This window comes from Pseudochaenichthys georgianus, chromosome 6 (assembly GCF_902827115.2).
Source record: "Pseudochaenichthys georgianus chromosome 6, fPseGeo1.2, whole genome shotgun sequence".
Taxonomy (NCBI): Eukaryota; Metazoa; Chordata; class Actinopteri; order Perciformes; family Channichthyidae; genus Pseudochaenichthys; species Pseudochaenichthys georgianus.
In genome coordinates this window covers 32962246-32986559 of record NC_047508.1, presented here as the reverse complement: position 1 = coordinate 32986559, position 24314 = coordinate 32962246, and the positions used below count along the sequence as shown (strand labels likewise).

The 24314-nt window shown below is 40.9% G+C and overlaps 1 protein-coding gene across 4 annotated transcripts; it reads right to left on the bottom strand.

Moving 5' to 3' along the window:
* On the bottom strand, positions 1 to 23625 carry LOC117448737 (zinc finger protein aebp2-like). Of its 4 annotated transcripts, none has more exons than XM_034086109.2 (9): positions 22950 to 23625; positions 21389 to 21599; positions 20945 to 21052; positions 19944 to 20130; positions 17984 to 18108; positions 11785 to 11852; positions 4091 to 4204; positions 2696 to 2725; positions 1 to 1205 (listed from the first exon to the last, which is right to left on the bottom strand). In XM_034086109.2, the coding sequence occupies exons 1-9, from the start codon at positions 23519 to 23521 to the stop codon at positions 1199 to 1201; spliced, it is 1422 nt and encodes a 473-aa protein (XP_033942000.1). In that variant the 5' UTR covers positions 23522 to 23625; the 3' UTR covers positions 1 to 1198. The 4 variants fall into 4 exon arrangements, with proteins under 4 accessions (XP_033942000.1, XP_033942001.1, XP_033942004.1 ...); XM_034086110.2 differs by having other exon boundaries at positions 21389 to 21590; XM_034086113.2 differs by lacking the exons at positions 1 to 1205; positions 2696 to 2725; positions 4091 to 4204 and adding an exon at positions 11034 to 11163.
* Between the last annotated feature and the right edge of the window lie 689 nt (positions 23626 to 24314).

Genomic DNA, 24314 nt, shown 5'->3' with positions numbered 1-24314 from the left:
TAATTTGCCCTCATTTTATTACAAACAGAGAATATCCATTCCAAACAGGGACAACATGTAAAAAAAACACATTTATTTTAACAATAACCTTTAAGTGCTTAAATATGATATGAATTATATACATGTTATGTTGGGAAGCAGAGGTGATTTATACGGAGCCCCTTAGGACATGGAGAAGAACATTTTTTTTGTATTGACAGATTCGAATTCGCGGATCAATAACTCATGAACATAACGTTGTAAAAATACAAACAACATGACTTTACAATCATAGCAAGGTAGATAACGAGCTACAGAGTCGTTTTATCAGAACAGTTCGAAACGCGCCGTCATCCGAGCTAAACTTCAATCACAATGCAGCTGGAGGATTGCTTAGGGACCGTCTACAAACTGCGACGGGGTTTTGCGATATCTCGCAGAGGTTTTCCGATATGTCAAACAAAATAAATAATTTGTTTTCCTTCTCCATGTCCCTTAGGGGGCTCCGTCGATTTACCCTTTGAATGCCGAGTCATTTCTATGCTCTCTCTGCAGACTGGGTGAGATTAAGAGTCATGTCTGGCATGACTAACACAACATCACTCTTTGTTGTCAGACACACAGGTAAAAGTACTGCATTCAGTGAGAATAAATAGGATAATCAGTTAAGACTTCTGTCATATACAATGTTATTTAAAGTAGAAAGTGCTATAATACAGCTACAAGTGACAGTTAGTATATATTATCACAGTAAATATGGTTTCAGCAAAACCTTCACAAAAATCCACAGAACAGCAGCATGTTCATGATATAAAAATAAGTTATAAATCTGCATAAATATTTTACACAAAAACAGTTATAAAATATGCTGTCTTTTCTCACGAAGTTACACACAACAGTTTGTACAGTTTTGGGTATTAAGAACATTTTCAGTTTGGTGTTTGTTAAAAAAAAAAGACATTCTTTTACGTTTTTTATGAAAAAGAGTAAAAAACAAAACTGTAAAAGTCCCGTTTTCCACCACGCTTGAACAACAGTTCAGATATACTAAAGTGAAGAGAGAAAAAAAAAAAATGCAGCACGGCCAAGTTTCATTTCCTTTTATCGCCACTTCAATCCCCCCGTAGAGTAGACACAGATGAAGAGCGTCCCATCCCATATAGACAAACCTCCTATGAACAAGCGTTTCCCCTTAAGTATGGAGTCCACAGATGACTCTCTAAAGGCTGAGCACAGAGAGGAGAGAAGGGCACAGAGAGGGAGAGAAGGAGTTGTTCTCAGTGTGTCATGAGAGAGATTACAGCATGAAAAACAAGCTTTATCCTGGATGTTCAGACAGACTTCCTTCACAGACACATTACCGTGTGTACCAAGCTTTCGCTGGACAGAACTACTGAGGTCAATTATTGGAACAGTGAACAACGGCCAAATATGACCTGATATTGGAGTGAGACGAAGGAATGCTAAGGGTCGTGGCTCCCAATTAACTGGCTTCACGGTTCACAGGAACTGTGAAACTGAGGGCGATAAGTAATCAACTACGATGATGTCTCACCACAGGAGGGCCGGAGCCCCGAGGAAAACTGTGAAGGCACGGACATTACCATGCCATCGAGGCAAAAGCCTTGTTCGAGCTCCATTATGGCACAATGGTTATGGACATTTTAAGCGTTTGTAATACTACCGAATAGACAAATAGCAGTTGAGATACAAAGCAGGAATAAGGCAGCGGCTCTGTGTTGTCTGCATACACAGAACAACGTTACTGTGAACTTCAAAAGCTGTGTGCAGGTGGTGATAAAAGGCACTGATGATGTGACATTGAGGTGACATTAATGTGCCGCACGGCTTTATCTTTTATTCATCAGCCTATCCGTTCTGTATCTGGGAATAAACGCAGTATTTGCAATGTGTTATTTAAAACACATTGAACTAAAAGAATATGAAACTCATAACGGAATTTACCAAAGGCAAAATCGCTTGATTTACTCTAATACGTGCATTATACGTTTTTCAGTTTGGAACTGCAATGCAAAACAATATTTGCATTACACTTATTATACTCAGCAATACAATAAAGTATGTCTGCACAAAGCATTATGTTTAGCTCTGTTACTTTTGTCGCATATCCACTTTAAACTCAGTATTTGTTGTTATTGTGTTTCCTTCAATAATAACATGAAGAAACCTTGTGAACTTAATGTTATTGATTACCAAGATGTAATAATGGTGTGTTTGAGTCACACACTCCATTGTGTATTTTGTGTGTAGATATATCCAGGGTTCATACACTTTTTCACCAATGATTTTCAATGACTTCTCCATGACCTTTACCAAATGTTCCCTGACCAAAAAGAAAAGACTCTTTCTCAGCGGTACCACTGAAAATTGTTTATTAGAACATGGAACAGGAAAATAAGGTCTGCATATGAAACATGTTGGAAAACAAATAACTTACAGTATTTATTATCATTATAGTATTACTATTTCGGCGATTAGATAAAATATAAATTATATTTGATGCAACTTTAGTTACACTCTTCCAAAACTTTGGGAAAAATATTGTTTTCCATAACTTTTCCAGGGCCTAGAATTTGCATTTCCATGACTTTGCCAGGTTTTTAATGACTGTATGAACCCTGTATATCGCATCTAAATAAGTCCCTAGGTATATTTTAATATATTTGTTATCACATGTTCAACTGTTGAAGCTTACCTGCATTTCAGTCGCTTTTGAGGAAGTCCTCTGAAAAGACAGAAGAAAGTATGTGAGGCCAATTCGCAAACATATCTGACTTTGTACGATGTGAACATGTGTTTGAGCGGATTTCAGTCCAGCAGGACTTGTGATAAAGTGCAGTAACCTCTACATGGAAACATTGTTGAAATAATATAATCCTGGACTGCCACTACGTCAGTGTCTTCCTGCCATCCCATTCACGCTTACTGCCACAGGCACCAACCACCTCATTTGTTTAGGGATTTCATGCATTAGGACAACCTTGACATAAACTGGCTGAGTGCTGACGGTTATATTCAACTGTGAAACCAGAGTCCAGCAGCAGCCCCTGCAGTTACTGCGCCTTCAGGTCTAATTAAGATCAGCCAGCCTGTGTGCTGATCAGTGCACTCATGAGCCATATATCTCCGGTAAGATGACCACTCTGTTATTTTAGGCACATTGTTCCTCTTTCAGGATTCATTTTCAGCTTTTTATGGCGCGTCATAAAGCTAACTTGTTTTGTTCATCTCAGTGATGAATGACCCGAGTCTGCAAAAGATTCAAATAACATCACAGTTAATGTTTAGTGGAACGTGATGCAATTGAAGACAGAGATAAATATAAGCTATGAAGTTACAGTTGCATGCGAGCAAGAAGTGATTCTTTAAAATCTGTTAATCGGATGATATCTTCACTTCCCCAAATAAATCATTTGTTTTCATAATATAGCATTTAGAGCTTTTTTACACCAGTAAAATAAGCATTACAATGAGCAACGATCCTAGATCAGTTCTACAGTTTGAAATGTTTCCCTTCACACAAACCAAGTTTTTTTATGCATTTGTCTTTTCTGTCCTCATTTTTAAATCAGGAGTTGGTGCCATCTGGTGGAACACACACACACACACACACACACACACACACACACACACACACACACACACACACACACACACACACACACACACACACACACACACACACACACACACACACACACACACACACACACACACACACACACACACACACACACACACACACACACACACACACACACACACACACACACACACACACACACACACACACACACACACACACACACACACACACACACACACACACACAGGTGTGGAGGGCAGAGGGTGAGCATTCAAAAACACTTTGTTGTGGTCCTTAAATGCTTCACACAATGGATCCTACTGAGCATTACATACTATTTACACCTGGGCAACATGCGTTTAGATCTACAGCAGTGTGTGTATGTGTATAAAAAGGCCACTGGTGGCATCACTCACTCATACATATATACACACACACACACACACACACACACACACACACACACACACACACACACACACACACACACACACACACACTCACCTATAGATGTTTTGGTCTAGCAGCATGGCAGCATCCTGCGGTAACTGGGATAAGTGCACCACTTTAGTCTTCAGCTGCGACCGCTCCGTTTCATTCACCCACACGTCAGGTAATCTGTAACACACACACACACACGCACAGAAAGGACATTTGGTCAGGGTTTGAGCTCTAACAAGAAAGAGGGAGAGAAAAGGGGGGTTGGGATGGGAGTAAGGTTGAATGGAGCGGGTTGGGAGGGATGGACAAAGAGCCTCATTGAGTCCAGCGCACATGTTAACACCTTCCTCTGAACACTGAGTACATTTCCATAAGTAGCATGGCCTTGACCAAGGCACTGGGACTGACATGCACACACACACACAACGCATGCTGTCCTCCCATTCTCTTAGTTATCAAGTAACTTCTAAACTGTATCTTTCTATATTTTGTTCACTTCTGTGCAACAAGATATACGAGATGGGGCGTATGTCAATGTTTATTTGCATGCATGCCAGTGTGTGTTTGTGAATTAAAAATTATATAATTTTAAACTAGCTCTATTCTGTGTGGAGGCTGTGGCGCAGTGGACTAGTGCGTTGGTGTTCGGATGAGGGGAGCACAGGTTCAAAGCCCACTGCAGTCAGCATGTCGTTGTGTCCCGGAGACACTTCACCCCAAATTGCTCCTGTGAGGATTGCCCACAGTATTGCGTATCTAAGTCGCTTTGGATAAAAGCGTCTAACATGTAATGTAAAAAAAGATAGTCTGATGTCACCACCTCTTTAAGCTGTAGGAAGGTGATGTCTTTGAAGACAAAACACACACACAAGCACATGATGTACTGTACCCGCAGCAGAGCGATCCCCCGGTGAAAGAAGGGAGTGTGTGAGCACTGGCGTCGCAATTTGAGGTGCAGCAGAAACAAAGAGCTTAGCGAGTCCACTGCGCCTCCCCTGCCTCACCCACCCCCCCTCTCCGCCCCCAGCATTCCCCCCGTCACCATGTGCGTCATCACAGGAGCCCCCAGAGATGTAGACATACGCGCACGCGCACACACACACACACACACACACACACACACACACACACTAACTCTCTCTCTCTCACTCACTGCAGGCAGCAGTTAGGCGGGCAGGCAGCCACCGAGCCAAATCATTCACTCACATGCCGAGTCAGCCCCTTCAGTGTGGATGTGTGCAGGTATCACTTCCCATGCATCACATTCAGCACAACTGGTGCAGGTAAGAGGGGAAGGAAAAAGGAGTGGCCCATTTTACTGTACAACAACTTGCAAACAGTGTTACCAAATACTTGTATGGCATGTTTAAGTAGCTGGAGGGTGGGGTTAGCCACAAAGGACCATTCAATAAATATGATAAAGCGCAAAAAGCCACTGTAGTATTCTAATCTACCAATATACCTCCTGACATGCTGTTTTAAACAACATCCTTTAGGTAATCGTTTGAAAAGCTTTACTAGATGTTCATCATTATCCCATGTGGGCCTTAATGTCCGTCCCTCTGTGCCCTTCTAAAGAACACATGCACACAAACATAAATCAGGCATAGTGAGGTTTTTTTAGCAAGAATGAACAGCTGTAGACTAACATTTGAAAATCAATCAAACTGAGTCAAAGTAAATACTACACGTATTAGTCTTTGGTTAAAATTGAAATAAAAACAACATGAATTCAAATGTTTTCTAAGCAGGTCATCAGTCTTAAGACTACACATAGAAAGTGAAACAAATAAAATATGTGATGGTAATTGTGCAAAAGTGTGAGGAGCAACATGCAAAATGTCTGATCACTGTACAGTTGATGGCAGCTTTTACCCTCGAGTACACATTGAGTGGGAGCATTGAAAAGGGATTTAAATAGATATTGTGGTGCATGGTCTCTATCCCCTTTAATGGAGGGGAGAGAGGGAAGAGGAAGTTAAGAGGCAGGTCCAAGATGAGAAACAGTCCCCTTCAGAGCAGCTTTAAAGTTTGGGTTAGTCTTGAGTTAGTGTCCATGTGCATCACAAACTTGAAATGACAAACGAGGACACAACGAGTGTTAAATATGCAGTAAACACACGTGTGTTTGTGTGCGTGCACGCTCACATGCTCGTTCCACTCCAGAGTCCACGTAAACATGTCCGAGCGAGTGTGCCATGGTACTGATGAGTTATTATATTCTGATGGATGTGAGGCACACAGGAGGGCTGCTATGGGGGGTGGGGGGGGTCAGCATGTCACGCACATACCCAAGTGTACACACACACACCATGTATACATCACTTCAGGCGACATTACATTGACTTACATGCATTTCCTGGAGACTTATCCTAACCTTAACTAACACATGCCGAACCCTAACCATGATTCCACTTGTGGGGACCTCCAATAAGGGAGGTGAGTCCCCACACGTGACTGTGGAAACAGATGTAGGTCCCCACAAGTATAGTTAGTCACACACACACACACACACACACACACACACACACACACACACACACACACACACACACACACACACACACACACACACACACACACACACACACACACACACACACACACACACACACACACACACACACACACACACACACACACACACACACACACACACACACACACACACACACACACACACACACACACACACACACACACACACACACACAAATAAAGACAATTGGATTTATTTTATTTGGGCCAGAAATGTATATTGTGAGTGAGGCCTGTGTGTGGGGGGGGGGGGGGGGTTGATGATTGGCTCCAGGCCTTGAAGCTCACAGTGGTGACAGGAGCACTAAGTTCATCACAAAGCAGCAGAGTGTATATTAAATTGCTAGCATATTAATAAATGGCTTGAAACGGAACAGCAGGAACGACTACAGGAGTTCAATGTCCCTATAAACTGCATCCTCCGAAGAGAGCTCAGAAAGATAGTCCAGGGACTTCAAAGGTCTTTGCACCAACAATAAAAACCTTGTTTTGCGGGTGGGGCTGCAAATGTTCAGCACCATCACTCTTTTTGATTGCACTCCAAAATAACTATATATGGATTTATTTCAATAGGACTTGGAAATATGCATATTGTGAATTGCCATTCACCGCCGAGTAACACATCAACATATACTCACACACAGAATGTTAAACCTCCGACTTATCCAACATTTGGCATTATAAATGGATAAAGAAGCTTGCCAATACATACTCAGGTAGTTTTGTGCATGAATAGAAGTTAAAAGATTATTTTCTTGCTTGACATCAACTCGAATGATGTCCGAATTGAGGTTTAATTGATGTTTCATGAGTAGCAGTGTATTCGTTTTTACAACTAAATTCCTAAAGTGTTAAACCTCTTTGGAAGTGTGGGATGGTTCCGGTTAAAAATCTATTTAAATATCTACATTTTCCACAGAGTAATCCTTTAATTTGTTTAGAAAACACACACATGCATTGTGCACGATAAGCACCGTGTAGTTTGTACCCAAGTGATGTACCAGCATGCACCCAGAGGCTCGAGGCGCTCACTGTCACCGGCTGTGTTTCTACTGTTTGTTATTCTGAAGCATTCAACAGTATGCACGGGAATCCATTCATTCATCCATCAAAGATTAGACAGCAATTATAGCTCTAGGTTTCCCTCGCAGCCCACCCACCCCCTCCTTAGCGAGCCGCTGGTGGTTCATGTTAATCAGTTACTCATTAATCCAAATGGAGTTAATGAGTGTCAGTCAGAATGTGAATGGTTTGCTCAGCATTAATAAACACACACACACGCACACACAGTGTTGAGGGTCACAGCACTTGATGACTGAATAAATGACCACCAGGTTAGATACTAGGACATTACATTACACCAAAACTAAACATTAACTTGGCTCAATTGACACTCCGCACCAACCAAAACAGTTTACGCTAAATCACTCCTGTGAACACGGATTGCAAGCCCTTCAATTGTCAATTCCTGCTGAAGCCATGTGCATCCGGCTTTACAAATAGCAAGGCCAAGCATTTACAAAGTGTACAGGGTGGTGTCTTTTTTCCAGCGTGTTTATCCCTGTATTTGAAATTGAAATTGTAAGCATGTCCGGCTTTCTACCTGGGGAGCATCTTATTCAGACTAGAGGCAGCAGCTCGATCCAGTTTCAGGCAATTGGACGAAGATTACATCCCTGTAACCCCACGAAAGTTACTCAAAATATATATGCAGACCACAAAACAAGAACAATGCTGTCTCTTTATTTCCATGACTTCCAAGTAGATCATCAAATGATAAGGATTGTAGTCGAGCTGGTGATGTCCAGCTTTAGCTTTAAGGGCGATATCATGTATCTAGCCCGCAAAAACATATAGGGTTACATTTCATTATGTCCATACCATTTGTTCTGTTTATGGTATGCACAACTTAATGTATAACAATTGTTTACAAAACACGTCTCTATAAACACACCATCGACGGAAAAGGAGCAGGGAGAAGAAAATAATCGTATATTACCTGCCCCTTTCTAAAACAAACTAAATAAATAGAAATAGAGGGTCTGTCCTTCATATTTTCTTATTCACAGCCAAACGTACCAGTATGGTAAGATAAGAGAAACACAAACACTTACTACAAAAAAATACTTATTTCCCACATGACTGTTAACGGAAAGAAACACAAAAAAACAACAATCGCTTTTACAAGACTACGGTTTAAAAAAAAAAGTCAGATTAAAACATTTAAATCTCAGCCTTAGTTAGTTAGTTTAGTCAATTTATTGAACATGTCAGAAACAAAAAAATATAACAATATATTTATATATATTCTCTTTATTTCACTCAGATTAATAATTAATTAATTAAAAAAAATGTTTTCAGATAGTCTCCGTCATGTTCAACAGGGGCAAGAAGAAGCTTAAAAAAAACTTTTCTGGTCCTACCCCCTCTAGCATATATTTTTCTTATAAAACATTAGGTCATCGTCATCAGCGACATGTTTGTCTTGTTAATCTTTTTTTACAAAACAATCAGAAAGAAATTACTTTTTACAATTACAAGAAATAACAACAAATGGGATTTTACAGGTCCTGTTCATAACCATTAATGATTTGACTCCTAAATAATACTTTCGGTTTAGATAGACTTGTACAATATTTCAGTGCATCATTACAGTTATTCCACAGACTAACACCTTTTGATGAGATGCAATGAAGTTTGGCATTTGTTCGTACGGGTGGTTTTTTGAAAATACAGTTTCCTCTCAACATGTACATGCTTTCTCTCCGTGTGAAAAAACCCTGGATATTATGAGGTAATTGTTGATTTGCGGCTTTGAACATAATTTGAATAGTTTTATAGTCAACCAGGTCTTGTAGTTTTAGTGTTTTTAGTTTGATGAACAATTTATTTGTTGGTTCTCTGTACGTAGTTTTATGTAAAACTCGTATGGCTCTTTTTTGCAGGACGAAGATAGGATGTGTATTTGTTTTATATGTGTTCCCCCAAACTTCCACACAATACATCATGTATGGAAGTATGAAGGAGCAGTACAGCATAAACAAAGAAGCTCGATTAATTAGGTATTTGGCTTTATTCAGAATTGCTATTGATTTGGCTTCAACGGACACATGCATACCTTCATCTACTGGTCAACTTTGTCTCTGTAGGAGATAATGCTGCCGCCCGCTCAGAATAACATATCATTGTGTAGTTCCTTAACAAACTCACTATGAATTGGATATGCTTTTTAAACGGAGCACTTGCCTGCCGCGAGGGAGAAGCATGACGTAGCATCAGAGATTAATCCCGCCTGGACCAAGCCAAGAAGTATCCCCTCTCTTGTTTTCTATTTTTGTTTAATTATCTCCCCATAATTCACTCTCTGTTTTCATTCTGCCTCTTCCGCACATTTCTCTCCCCCACAACCATTTTCTTCCCAATCCCATTTCTCACCTTCCTCCATTCACTGTCTCCCCCATCCTTTCCCTCATTTATTCTGCCTAAATCTGTCTTTTAAACTCAGTATCAATCTCCATCAACGTCTCTCTGTTTGGAATTAATCTGCCAGGTCTTTCCTGATCCCCAAAGTTCATCTTTCTCTACTTCCCCCTTCCCTTTCATTATTTCTCCATGCACAAGATTAAACTCCCACACACAGGGCGAGGAGGAGATAGCAGAGGTGGATCAGAGAGGGGAAAAGGAAAGAAGAGGAGGAAGGATGGGTTGATGAAGCACCAGAAGGCTGAGAGAACAAGGATTTAGCTACAGTATGTTCATGGATGGCCGTCAGCTGCAATCTGCTACACCATTCATCATCTGGGTCTCCTTGCAGTGCCACTAGGCCAAATGTATTTTCTCTTGGTTTTTAAACCTCTTCTTTGTCTTTTTGACCTTGTTCTCTTCTCCTCCTCCTCCTCTCTCTTTGTTCACCTCTTTCCACTGACTTTCTCATCTCCCAACCTCCTTTCCCCCTTTCCTCTTCTTTCATTCTTCCTCTCTGATCATACTCCGGCTGTGCAGTCAAACTCTTTAATGGGAGTGTTGGAGTTTTGGTGGGAGCTTCCTCTAACAAGAGCTCAGCTGAACAGCAGACAGGGTTCTGTGAGGCTCTCTTTCCTATGGGACAGACCAATTGTATCAGCACAGTGCCGAAGCTGCATGCCCTTCTGCAAAATGGTCTCAATGATTTGGGACTGAAAGTGCGGCCAATGTCCACCTCAAGTTGGCAGAGCCTGGTGAGAGGTCCAGGCGTTACAGCCAAATACTGGGATGGGCATTAATTACTAAAACTGGGATTTAAAGAAAAATATGGATTGGAGAGTCTGTAAAAACAACAAATTCAGCCTCCAAGTAATTTTGGTTGCAGCACCACCGTTTATAAAGACATTTCAGTGGATCATGCGAGTAAGACGAAGCAAAGCAGATGGTGAAGAACCAGTGCCACACCAGAGAAGGACAGAGACGGACTTTAATGGTACAGTCTTCTGAAAATATGAACATGGATATCATAACACCGAGAGAAGATGTTGGCGGATCATCATCAGTATTGCCCTCAGCTCCCTCTGAGGTAAGCCCTAGGGCCTCAAGCTGGGGTGTGATGTGGACTCTAACAGGACCTAGAATCCTCTCACACAGCACAACACATATTGGATCAGCCAACAGAGGATTTATAGCAAGCCCTGATGTGGAGGAAAGGCCACCATGTTGTTTGCACAACAGGATGGAAAGGAGAGTTGTAAATCAGACAGAGATACATGTACATTGTTGATGTTCACGTGCACACGCACGGACCGTGCTGCTCAAAAAGGAAATGAGTGTGTGACAGGCACAGGCTTTACATGGTAAGCATGTGCAGGAGATTTCTAAATGTGATGGTGAGTTGCCTGCTTGTAGATCTGTGACATTTTAAAGGTTATCTACAAATCTCTCAAACTGTTTATAGCTGTCCTGCATACAAACCCATGACCTCTATATACTAAGCAGCACTTCAAATGTACCTTAAGCAGTTCCCCTACATGGATAAAGCTACGATGAATAACTTATTCTCAATGCAACAGGGATATTCAATACACTCTCCAAATCCTTGTCTTTTGGCACCTCAAAGTAATAATGATAAACTAATTAAAAACATCAGCATTTGATTGTGAACACTAACCTGAAAAACTTTTTTTTTTTAAATGCTAGCTGAGGTCAATTCTATGGATATCTATGGTTAATGCAGGGGACGTTTTACTTACATGTCCTCAGGTGTCCAATGCAGGAGGACCTTCACCTTGCCAGATCCCTCTTTCCTTCTGGCTAGTACCTGCACAGAGAACACAAACAAACAAAAGATGAGTAATAAAAAAACACAATAAGTGCTTAGATAGGTAGTAAGTTACTCAGTTAGTTTGCCAAGTAAGGCAAGGCAAGTAAGGCAAGGCACGTTTATTTATATAGCACCTTTCAACACAAGGCAATTCAAAGTAACCAGTAAGAGCTTCACCAATTGAGCCCCACCACAAATAGACAAGAGGTATATAATTAATTTTTAGACAGTTAACAGTGGTTTTACAAGCGTCAGATATGTGAATGTGTTTCGTTTGGCTCCTATTGCAGCACTCTCTCTTGTTTGTAGAGAACAGGCTTCAAAGACATGCCCTTGTCCTGGCCCCATCTCTCCGATGTATAATGAGGCTACATGCTTCAAAATGTCACCAAGTGATACACTGGCTGATCATTACCCTAATAAGATGCAAGAGCTCATTGAGATTTCTATTTTCAATGGGATCTATCCCAAATTCCTCTGCAAGATGCTGTGAGAACAAGGAATTCAAAACCAGACTAAACTTAGATATCTCCCCGGTATCTGGACTTAACTGAGAACGGCTTATCAGAGCTGACATTCTCGAGTGCCAAATAGATAGACATGGGCTACACAAAAAGCAGTTATCACCATAAACAAGTCACTGTTGTTGTGGATTGTATCAGCACCAGCGTTTCAACACTTTAGACAGCAGTGCAACACTTCTTTCTAATGTTTTCTGCAGGAACACGGCAAGATGTGCTTCTTTTATCTGTGTTTTGTCACCTGGTTGAACTTCTAAATATTTAATCTGGAGAAAAAAAACGCACACTTTAGAGCCTTTCCTGCTATGAAAATACAGTTGAAAAGATACTATGTTTCCTGAATAGTTGGCCCCTCTCATAACACGCATAACATTTCATCCATCATGCTGTGTTGGTTTATAGTAAAACTGGTCTGGTATTCACACAAATATTGTCAGTAGTGGAAAGTAGAGCTAGAAAAATAACCAGGAGTGTCAAAAATAGCCAGAGATATAACCTCTTGCGTCAATTGGCTTTTTTTTTGTCTTAGGAATGTCTATTTTAGGAAAAGGGAATGAGCTCACATGTGAAGAACTCCGCTTACGCACATGAATATCTGAAATTATTTCTGTGACTCGAGGGACGAGCTTTGATGGAAACTGGTTTGAGGACAGGAGGGACGAGGCTCCACTGAGACAAGAGACACAGGCAGAGACCTAGAATCATTCTACTCCTTATCGCAAAGTTTCTCTTGCCCTCTGATTTAAGAGCAAACATGTGTATTCATTTGAGGATTTTGGATCCTTAATTCATTTTATGTATCCTTATGGTCAGAACATTTTGGCCTTGGTCTTCTGCCTAGCACAAACATAGCCTACCTATATTATTTGTCCCTTCCAGGAACTTTTTCTATACCGTTAGAAACTACCCTCTGACCATGTTGCTGTGTGTAGCCTACTGGAGGCGCAAGAATAAATGTGCAAATCTACCAGATATAAAGCAATCTGGTATAAACAAGTTTAGCTACATTTTGATGGAATTTTTGGAAGAAATATTAAAAAGGGGACCCATCATGCAAAATGCACTTTTTGATGTCTTTTATACATAAATATGTGTCCCCGGTGCGTCGGGGAACTCACGCAGCGTCAGAAAATAAAACCCTTTCTCTTTTCCTCCGTAGGCCTACCCACATCTTTAAAAAAAAAAAACCGAGGGTAGGCCTACAACGAGCGGATACAGATTTGCTGCCGATATTACCTAATTTCGGATAGTGGACGACCCACAGAAGGTTGCCATCACAAACAATGCCTGACGTGTTTTGGACGTAATCTCGTTTTTGTTTACATTAGCAAGCCTCGCTAACACTCAGAGCTAACCTGTACTGGAGAGCACATGTGTTTAAAAAGCAGGAAATTAAAAAAAAGGAACTCACCTTGTGATAAAGCCGCAAGAGAAAAAGCATTTGAGCTCCATACTGTTTCAGAAATAATCCTTGATGTGGTTTAGAACAGGATGGCGTTTTATCACAGCAGAATGTAACTTTATCTCCGGTAGAATTCTGATCAGGCATTAGCTCCGCCTCCTCTTTTTTTTTAAGCTAAGGACCCAAAATCCGCTTTTCTCTAACAGGGCTCGGCTGGAATAGAGGGATATGAGGGATGTCTAAAATGCATGATCCGTTTGTATTTTGAGCAAAACACATCATAGACATGTTTAAACTTTTTATATATTTGTATATGTCTGACACCCATAATATACGCCTTAAAATAGCATGATTGGTGCACTTTATGGCTGTTCGCAGATATGAATTGTGTTGTTGGATTTGTGCATCAATATTTGTCTGTGAGAAGTTTTAGATAGCTCCAAGTTGGCACATCAACACTGTTGTTGCCTCTCGTCTGTTATGCAGTATTCAAGCGTAAACATCTTCAGAGTGGAAAAGGGAACAAGTAGGCATCACAGTGCCAACAGAATCAGTGATTAAACAAAACAATGACTTGAGCAGCTTTACTTTAACAAAAGTACTGTTTACGTGTAATCTAAACCCTGCCCTACAACCTATACAAATAAAATGTGTTCAATAAGGTCTGACTTTGTAGGTGAAGATGTCAATGAAGTCGACATTGACATCCTGTTGGACAGGTGCAATGGGCAGTTTGATGTCATTGGTTGGATGCAAAGTCAAAGTCCTCCATCTCTTCCTCCATCAGTGAGTTCACATAGAACTATTCAACCAGGTCACAGTCAGTTTTCTGCAGTAACCAGATTTCTTAAACATCAAGTCTTCCTTTGATCAGTTAGGGCGATTAAGAAAACCTGAATGTGTTCCCCATGAACTACAATTTCGCTGCCATGTATAGGGAAATCTGGTTTCTGATTAGCTTTCCCAATGTTTTAATTCCAAAAAGTCAATTTAACTTCAAATTGTATAGTTCATATATGCAGTATAATTATGTTCAGTGCATTCATATTTAGAATCATTTTTCATTCACTTACATACATCGTGCACATCGCTAGGTTTGCAGCACTTCCCCAAGACTCAGCCGTGATTCATAAGATCTGCAGTTATGTGATCATCCTGCAGCAGAGCTCGAGTGATAGCTGTGGCTTTGAGTTAGACAATTTCCCTTTAAGTTTGGCTTTCGTTAAGAGGTCTGTTTTTGGTTGTGAATTATATTTCAGTTGTTAATAAATGTCCTAACCTTTGCTTATACTTCAGACTTCCTTGATCATTTGTATTGTATTGTTCCTCCCCACATCCACTGGAGTTTCAGGGAACGCAACGCACTTTGTTTTGTTAATGAAAACATATAAATGAACAAACGTATCTGTCACTTTCTACTGTCAGATAAAGCAGTACAAATAATATATCTTGACTGCAGTTTGTTAATCTGACAATTAAAATATGGTTATCCTTTGTTTACAGACATTTCCAAATAAATCTTTAGACGTTGCAAAACCTCCTTCCCAGCATGAGCACAACTCGCCTCGTAAATTAACTTTGTCATTGCATTTTGTTTTCATTTATATGCCTCCATCTTCTAGCTTCCCACCAAGGCTTGGCTGTCTACTGCTGATCCACCATAGAAACACACAAGGGAGGAGAGAAGCTTGTTCTCTGCCTCAACAGCAGGGCCTGTGCTCCTATCGGCCCTACCGTTTCACTGCCCTTTTATTTAAAAAAGCCGAGCTGTTAACCTGCGCCCTCGGGCTCCTCACAGCACCGGGTTAATAATCACAAACATAGGCTATACTTGAATAAGCCATGACCATGTATGTAAAGGCTGAAGATGAAGAAGTGCTTGTGTTTAAGCAGCATGAAGTGATTTGTGAGCCGAGTGTTTTGATGAGGGCAGTTGGTGCTTTAAGGGACCGAACTTAATCCTCTATAGACGCATGAGAGGGAAGTGGGAGAGAGCAGGAGGGAGTGAACAGTGGATATTAACGTGGCCACTGAACAAGGCAGTGCAGACCAAAGCAGGGGGAGGGAGGGCCTGCTGAAACTGGGTGCCTGTCTAGTGTCAGGGGGTCAAGCTGTGGATGACGCAGATTGGCGCAGTAACAAAAATATACCATCATAAACATGACTGAGCTGCTCTGGAGTGTCAGCAGGACCACTGGCTAAACTCCACAGAGCCCCCACAGCTACGCTCCCTCTCCCCCGGCCTGGGAGGGTCCGCTGGGGCCCGGGGTCTGACGCAGCGCCGCAGTCCTTCTGCACCACAAGCCTCCAGGGACGAGTGAGAGGAGAATGTCTGCCTAACTGGCCAGATCTCCTTCCGATTCCATGACCCTGAACTCCACTTAACCCCCTTTTCCTCGTCCCTTCTCTGTTTCTAGCCATTTATTTCTCTCCCTCCCCCTGGCTGGCTCTTCCTCCTTCTCAGTCTGTGTCCAAATATGCGGTTTACCTCTCTTAACCTCTGCCCAAGCTTTATCTTCCCCTTTTTTTTTTTTAATTCTTGGCTGCTGGTGAGCAGTTGAGGTTTAAAGGGAGCAGAGCAGAGCAGAACCCAGTTGAAAGGGAACAGAAACAGAAGCTCAACACTGCACATTTCAGAAATGCTTAAATTATTAACAGTGGAAATCTTTTAAAAAAGGGAAAGAGATGCACGAGATGGCGATCTATTTGCATGATGAAAATGTGCATGCATGCATTACAGACACATGTATAACCCGCAGGTCCATCACACACTCACATCATCAGTGACCTTGTAGGCCACACACACACACTTTTAATTAAATAAACTTACAAATGATGTATCTGTTTGAGTGAATATCATCATTATTACTATACTGCACTTGCAACCAGTTCAATTGAATGTTACAATATATTCCTTGTATGAAGGTTTCTTAGATCCTTGTTCTACACGTTTGATTTGTTAAACTACAGTATGTGTTATTGAATAGATCAGTCATATTGTGATATTTGAATATATACATGTAATAATATGATAAATATATATAATACCTGTAAAAGACCTTGCTATATTGGCAAAGCAGATCATGTATGAGTTCAGACATCTGGAAACAAAAATACTAAATTCCTAATTTCCTGTGCAGAAAGCGAGACATGGATAATAAAGACCACATGATGTACTAGGATAGCCAGTGTACATACAATCACTGCAAATGACTAAAGAGTACGTTTCTATAAGAGTATACATACAGCAAATAATACAAATGTGCTGAGAAACCGAGGATGATGACCCTTTCATAGTTTAGCCTCGTGCTATGTGGGGTCTTGTACAGGAGACACAGCGCTCTCTAGTGGAAGGGCACAAGAAAAGCAGTCTTTAAAAAAAAAAAAGGATTTCCCATACTGCTGTTACTTTAACCTTACTTTACATACATGTTATTACTCAAACAATTATTATCATTATCTACTTCTCAGTGATTGAATGCTTCACTTGAAATGATATTTAGGTACAAACACATTTTTGTAGCTAATTAATAATGTGTCGCGCACTGGGCTCAGAATGGAGAGAGAACCTGCACGAAAACAAAGCAATTGTGTTTCCTGTGAAGCGTGATTCACAGAAAAACAACATTAAGCCTTTGGGTGATTCACAAGGTTCATTTCAAGTGCACGGAAGAGATTTTCAGATTGTGAGTCTCTCCCGCCCCCTGCTGTCTAAAAAGAAAATGACATTAAATAAAATACTTTTTGAAAAAACACAAAGGGTGTACTTACGTGAAAACAACCATGCAAAGTAAATAACCAGGCAGAAAATGTAAAGTCAATCAACTGTTGAGATCTTTTCTTTTCACTATATCTGTAAAGCGTCTTTGAGCACCTGTAAAAGCGCTAACAAAATAAATATATTATTATTATTAAGACCTTGTTGATTTGAGGCATACAAATCTCAGTGGTTTAAATGCATGTTATATTAAAGCTAAACAAGACTATCAGCATTCAATTTAATTTTCATTTCTTAGGACTGATTGAACTTCTGTTGTACAGTTTACCTACAAAGGAATGCATCTGATCATTTCTCCAAAGGATAAGACAATGCCTCCTTTAACCCTCGTCTCTGAATATCCTACTCATTGCGTTTGAACATTAAAAATGCAGACAGAGACAAGCTCTACCAGAAAACACAAAGTGATGAAGCTGCACAGACTCACCGTGCTGTGGAAGACCACACTGTGGCCGTTACCCACACTCTCGATGTGGGTGGCGAGGTTCAAACAGATGGCCCTGTGGCGGATAGCGTCCATGGTTTGGGCATCGAAGAAGTCATGCGGCCTCGCTGGAGAAGGAGAGGTCAGATGAGAGCTGAGTCAGGCAACAAAAACACAAAGGGCGCCAACTGTGGTTCAATATATAAGAATTCCAAGGCTTTTCCAAGTGTTTCTATAACAACCCGTAACTACGTCAAAGTCATCCAATTGCTTTAAAATGCTATTCCATTGTGGTTTTTCATTGTTGCTTCGCACCAACTAAAGTCAAAATGAGGTCTATGCAAAGCACTTTGCTTTGTATTCCAAAACATTAAAAACAGAAAACTCTTGCCAGTCTCATACATTGGCTTTATTTGGGTAAAACAACCAAACTAGCAGAAATAGGATCATCATTTAGTAACGCCTTTTGTTGCTATTTTTTTCTGAACAGTATATCCTTTTATGATTCTGTAAAGTGACACATCAAGAGGAGAGCCGAGCTAAAAGATAAAAAATGACCCCATCACGATGGAAAACGTCATGAAGTCAGGGAAAGATGTGAAGGAGAATGTGTGAGGATGTAAAAAAAGACAACTGTCGTGCAAAGAATATTTGATTGCACTTACAGAAGGCGTATGTAAAGCAACTCTATTTCTCAATGCTGCATGATTAAAGTAATGATTCCCATCTGTAAACAGTTAAAGAGCAGATGTCATTTATTGCCGTACTGCTACATTAAGGAATTGCAGGATGGCTTTTTCATATTTTCTTTGGTAAAGGATGGTCCAGCGAATCCTCTGCTAAAAGAGATATTATTCAGATAATTCAACCGGCTATTGTTAAGGCTGCCACTTAAATACTTCTGGGTCATTTCCCTCAGTTGGGACCTTCCGAAGCCAAACAAAGTGCTGACAGCCGGCCGGGTCTCTGCACAGGATCTCACTGACACTCGATTAGAACATGTACGACTAGTGTTTAGGCAAACCCTTGATATAAGGACTGCCTTTAGATGGAGACATCAGACTCATCCCTGTTTACCAGCGTGTTTCCAGCCAATTCACTGCAGTGTGAAACAACTTCACCAGGTGTATGTGAAGGAAACGCTTTTTGGCATTCAACCATCAACTCTGAGATGTGAAGAGTGTCCTTGAATGCTCCACTAAGGAGTCTAAAAGGGTCCCTGTTCCAGCTGGATTGAAAAGCAAGGACATTTACTTGGATGGATGATAACCTCAAGCAGGTTTTGAGTCTCTGATTATGTTCTTAAATGTTCAAGGAGGTTTTCAATCTAAAAGCTATGCCCAGGGAAACAGTTTGCACCAACTATAAACAAATGTGCTAATATTCTAAAATATGCTAAACAAATGTGCGGTCTCTTAATTGTCAACATAAGGTTTAGGATTTATGGTAATAGATGTTTTTTGCTTTTCATGAACACAGCAAAATGCTATTCGTCTTAAATTCAAATGTGGATGATTTCATGTCACACGTATTTTAAAATCATCTAGCACTAAGATTACTAGCACAGTAAGTGTAGAAGTTTAAAAACGCCTTGGTTTGCATACTGCAGAGAGGCCATCTGATGCAAAACATGCTACCAGGGAGTAAGTGTAACTCTCTACCTGAGCAAAGCGCTTACAAACAGTGAAACGGTGCACTTATATTTAAAAGTTGCTTTGTGAGATGCGGAGAGTTGCCCTTGGGGGAATCTGTCCAGCTGTAAGTGTACGTTCAAGTTTGCTTGCTTGGTGTTCAGCTCTTCTCCAACAAAGAGATGTGGGAGGTTAGAAGCCAATTATGTACAACAAACATGGCAGTGCCTCAAAAATGCACTCAGCTTGAAATCCTTTGCCATAAAGAAAAGAGGGAAGTAAGAGACTTTTAAAAAACAGTAAGTGTGTGTGCGTGTTAGGTAGGTACGTACGTAGGGAGCACCTGCGTTTGTTCTTGAGTTTCTTCCTCTTGTTGAGCCCAGCCTTGGAAGGGGACTCCTCCTTGAGTTTGGCCTGGCTGGACATCTTGGAGGAGCTCTGCTGGCTGAAGTGGCTCGGGACGTGACGAGCTAGCCCCCCCTGGGAGGCAAAGCTGGCGTTGCAGCCACCGACTACACACTGCAGCAGAGCACAGAGGCAGAGGATGATCGGTCACTTCACAGGGCAACTTTATAAACAAAGGAATAACACCATTTCTTTGAGTCAATTGCGTTGCAGAACAAGTGCTGGTACTACTGTAGGTACTTTGATGTATTATTGAAAGATGCCATCAATCTGGCACTCAAATTGCTTTTTTGGCGACGTCCTGACGTGAACTACAACCCCAAAGTAGTCCTCAAATGTTCAAATTGTGTGTTTTTCATCACAGGGAATTTTTTAGGTCGATATTTCAAACCACATTTGAAAGCAGCTTAAATCGACAGCACCTAAATCGGGTATGAGTAAAGGACTGTGCATTGTGCTGGAGCTGTTACTCTCATGGCCCCACATGGACTGACCGGTCTGATCGCTGGTTAAATGATTGGCCACCACAATGTATTTGTGATACAACTAAGATAAGATAAGAAGTACTTTATTGATCCCAATTTGGGAAATGTTTGCGTTGCAGCAGCATAAAAAGACATGGCATTGTACAATAACAATTCAAGACTAGAAATAAACAAGAAAGTAGAAAATATACATGTTGAATTTAACAAGGAATTATATATATATATATATATATATATATATACACACACACACACACACACATATATATATATATACATAAATATATGACAGATAGAATATTAAATATTGAACAGATTATATAAATGTAAAATGTACAATGTGGTTTTATTCCAAGAGATAATAGCTTAGATAGATGTTGATATTAGACATTTTACTCATATAACAACATATTATCATAGCAAGGTTTACTGTTTTTCTTTACCTTGAAAGGCTTATCCCCACTGTGAGTCAACATGTGTCTATGGAGCCAACTCTGACTGGTGGATGGTGTGTTGTACACCTTACAACCCTTCCATAGACACACAAACACCTGGGGGACAACAAATACAAATCAACAGATACAGAGGTAAGATGACAAGACAGCATAAGGAGGTATCTTGCACAGAAAGAGATTGAAATATTTCTTTAATTATGTACATACTGTATGAACAGTTCTTAAAAAGGGATAATTCTTCCACAGAAAGTAGTTCCCATGCCTACAGACATATGAACTCAATGGTTGCATGTAGTCCAATTTGATCAAATCATCAAAGCATTTCAACAGTTAATGTTAGGCTGAAAAAAAGGGACCTAATCTTGTTTTGGCTGCCTGTCAGACACAATAAAGGACATCAACAGCTTGTCCAAAAGTTGAAAGTATACTGACCCCTCCTTGCTGCCCGTCGACATGAATGCCCCTGATGTGTTCTGCCAGGTCAAGACTTGAGTTGAAGCACTGAGAACAGAGGTCCCAGCAGCAGGGGTACCCTACTGTCTTCACCCCCGAGGAGCTGGCACTGCTCTGTCCGTTCATCATGGCAGGTGTGGAGCGCCCACTGGACACCGTGCTCTCCATCTCCATCAGGGTGCTGCTGACACTGAAGGAGAGGAGAGTGGAGAGAGGAAGGAGAAGGAAGAATAGAGTCCAACTTGTGTTAAAGGTCACTATTATGCAAAATCCACTTTTTCATGTCTAAACATGCGTCCCCTCTGTGTAAAGAGATTCTGAAAGTTTCAGGAAAAAAGATTTGCTCTCTTTTTGTCCTGATCCATTTCTATAAAAACCTGTCTGAAATGAGCTGATCATATTTTGGCCACTTTATGATGTCATAACGATTTTTTGGCTTGTGTAACCATTAGCCAATAACCAACCAAGGTGACACCACCCCCCCCCCCCACCTTATCACCTGAATCTCCTCCTAGAGCACCATTGTGTTCTTTGTAACCAGATATCTCTCAGAGGGGCGTGAGGATTGGCTCCTTGTTTTCATCTAAAGTAACAGACACAGAATCAGCACTTTTGATACAGGGAAAGGGGATTATGGGATGCTACAATGATCTGTTTGGTATTTCGAGCCAAACACTTCGGAGACATGTTTTGTGTATATCTGAGACCTGTAATATGTTGATGAAAAACAGTATAATAGGGGACATTTAAACATGGTGCTCAGGACATCAAGAACATCTTCATAGCTTAGATCAGGCTTTGCACAGCAGTGGAGAACAGGTGCAAGCCAACATTAAATAGCCACAATGCGTGAAAGCCATCGGGCTGAATCAGATTTTCCATGCATGCCACCGCTTCATCACTTATGCCAAATCAATTACATCGCTGCATTTCATGCGTTTACCACGAAATTACTAATGTATTGGACACCACAAAAGGGCTCATAATGTACTCATCACAAATCCAACCAGTAGGCCTTACTGATCCTAGTTTTGGCAGCAGTTTTACTAATGGAATCAGTGGAGTTACTTTTCAATACATCAGTCACTTTTCCTTGGGTGTTTGACCTTAACTATTTTTAAACCAATCCAATATGCAGTTCACACAAGTCCACCAGCATAAACTGAAAATGTAATCTTTGAAACGAAAAAGATGATCTTATATGCATATATATATATATATATATATATATATATATTATTTGAGCATGGTATCAACTATATATATATATATATATATATATATATATATATATATAGTTGATACCATGCTCAAATAATTATGAAAATGATTGATGGGTGTGATTAAATTGCCGTTTTCGCTCGTATCATTGAGTAGCCAACATTGTGTTCATAGTTTGACCTATTACAGTAATTACAAATTCTGTAATTACACATTTTTTTCCTCATTTAAAAACGTGGATAAAGGAAAACTATCCATGCTACTCTAACCCAATTACACCAAACACTGGTCAAGAAAACCAGAAGTGTCTCACACCAACCTGTCCTCCGAGTCTATGCGGCTCAGCGGTTCTCCATCCGAGGATGAGATCTCCACACTCGGCCGTCTCTTGTCGTCCAGCTCCCCGCCCCCGCCGACGGACTTCTCCCCGTCTTCACACGCTGCTTTGCTCTTTTCGCAGTTTACCTGTCCCGGTTGCTCCTTTGCGTCTTTTATTGCGTTATCGTTGGCAGCAGGTATGTTGTTACCATCCTCCGGGCTTTGCTTTTCCTCTGGCTTTTCCTCTGGTTTTTCCTCTGGCTTTAGCTCCGGTTCTTCTACGGCTGTCTCCCCCTGGTTCACCTCAACACTGTAGGCTGTCACCGCCTCGGCCTCCTGTCTCTCTGCAGCGAGCTTCTCTTCGCCTGCCTCCTGTCTCTCTGCAGCGGGCTTCTCTTCGCCGGCCTCCACCTCCACCCCTTCCATTTTCGGTTCTACGCTACTGCGCGGTTCCTCTTCATCCGGCTCGGTAAGGCCATTTTCTGTCTCCTCGCCGTTGCCTTGTGTCTCCCCGGGCGATGCATCGCTCTCAACACTCAGCTCGGGTGTTTCTTCTGGGGCCGCAGCAGACATTTCGGCGGCGTACGTGCCGTGTGACACTTTCAGTATTAAAATTCACCCGTGGCGCCCAGAAACGCTCCTCTGCAGAAGAAGGGCGGGGTCAAACACGCTATCTGCTCTCTGATTGGTCAGAGGCGGCACGAGGAGGTGAAGCTGGCGATGGTATTTAAACTTTCCATGTGTTTCCAAAACCACACAGCGGGGTTTTAAATATGGAAGTCCATGTTTAATACAGAAAACGTTTACCAATTAAGGCCTGGAGAGCATTATTTAGAAATAATGCACATTTTATTTTGTTTTGTATCAAAATCACACACCAAACATCACCCTCAGACAAACACATGTTATATGAATAATACCGTTTGTCTCTGCAAACCAAATATTAACCTTTGCCTTTCATTGTTATGCTGCAATTAATGCTTATACGACTGATTTTTATGTCAACCACCCCAAGAGTACATCTACTGACAATAAAGACTAATTTATTTTTCTCTAAGGACTCGGAGCATCTGCTGTGCTATAGTAAAGCCTTCTCGGATGACTTTATTTGCTGGTAATAATTAAAGAATGCTCTTCATTTCAGGAACAAAGGTTATGTTTACGTTTGTTTTTTCAAACAAACTTCACTCATCCAACTTGGACACTGGGAAAGATACAGTAAGGTCTCCAAGAGTTACTGTAAAATACAGTATAACCATAGATAGACTATAGTACATTTAACTTTGACCACAAGAGGGAGCCACAGTTCTATATTTAAGATGGCTGTCATTCATACTGAGGACCTCAAGGTAGACTGAATCATGTC

Excerpts from the sequence above, each read along its gene's own strand:
- LOC117448737 (XM_034086109.2), bottom strand. The coding sequence starts at position 23,521 with ATGTCTGCTGCGGCCCCAGAAGAAACACCCGAGCTGAGTGTTGAGAGC. Across the intron at positions 21,053-21,388 it reads TCGACGGGCAGCAAGGAGGG|GTGTTTGTGTGTCTATGGAA; the intron begins GTCAGTATACTT and ends GTTGTCCCCCAG. Across the intron at positions 20,131-20,944 it reads GTGGGGATAAGCCTTTCAAG|TGTGTAGTCGGTGGCTGCAA; the intron begins GTAAAGAAAAAC and ends GCTCTGCTGCAG.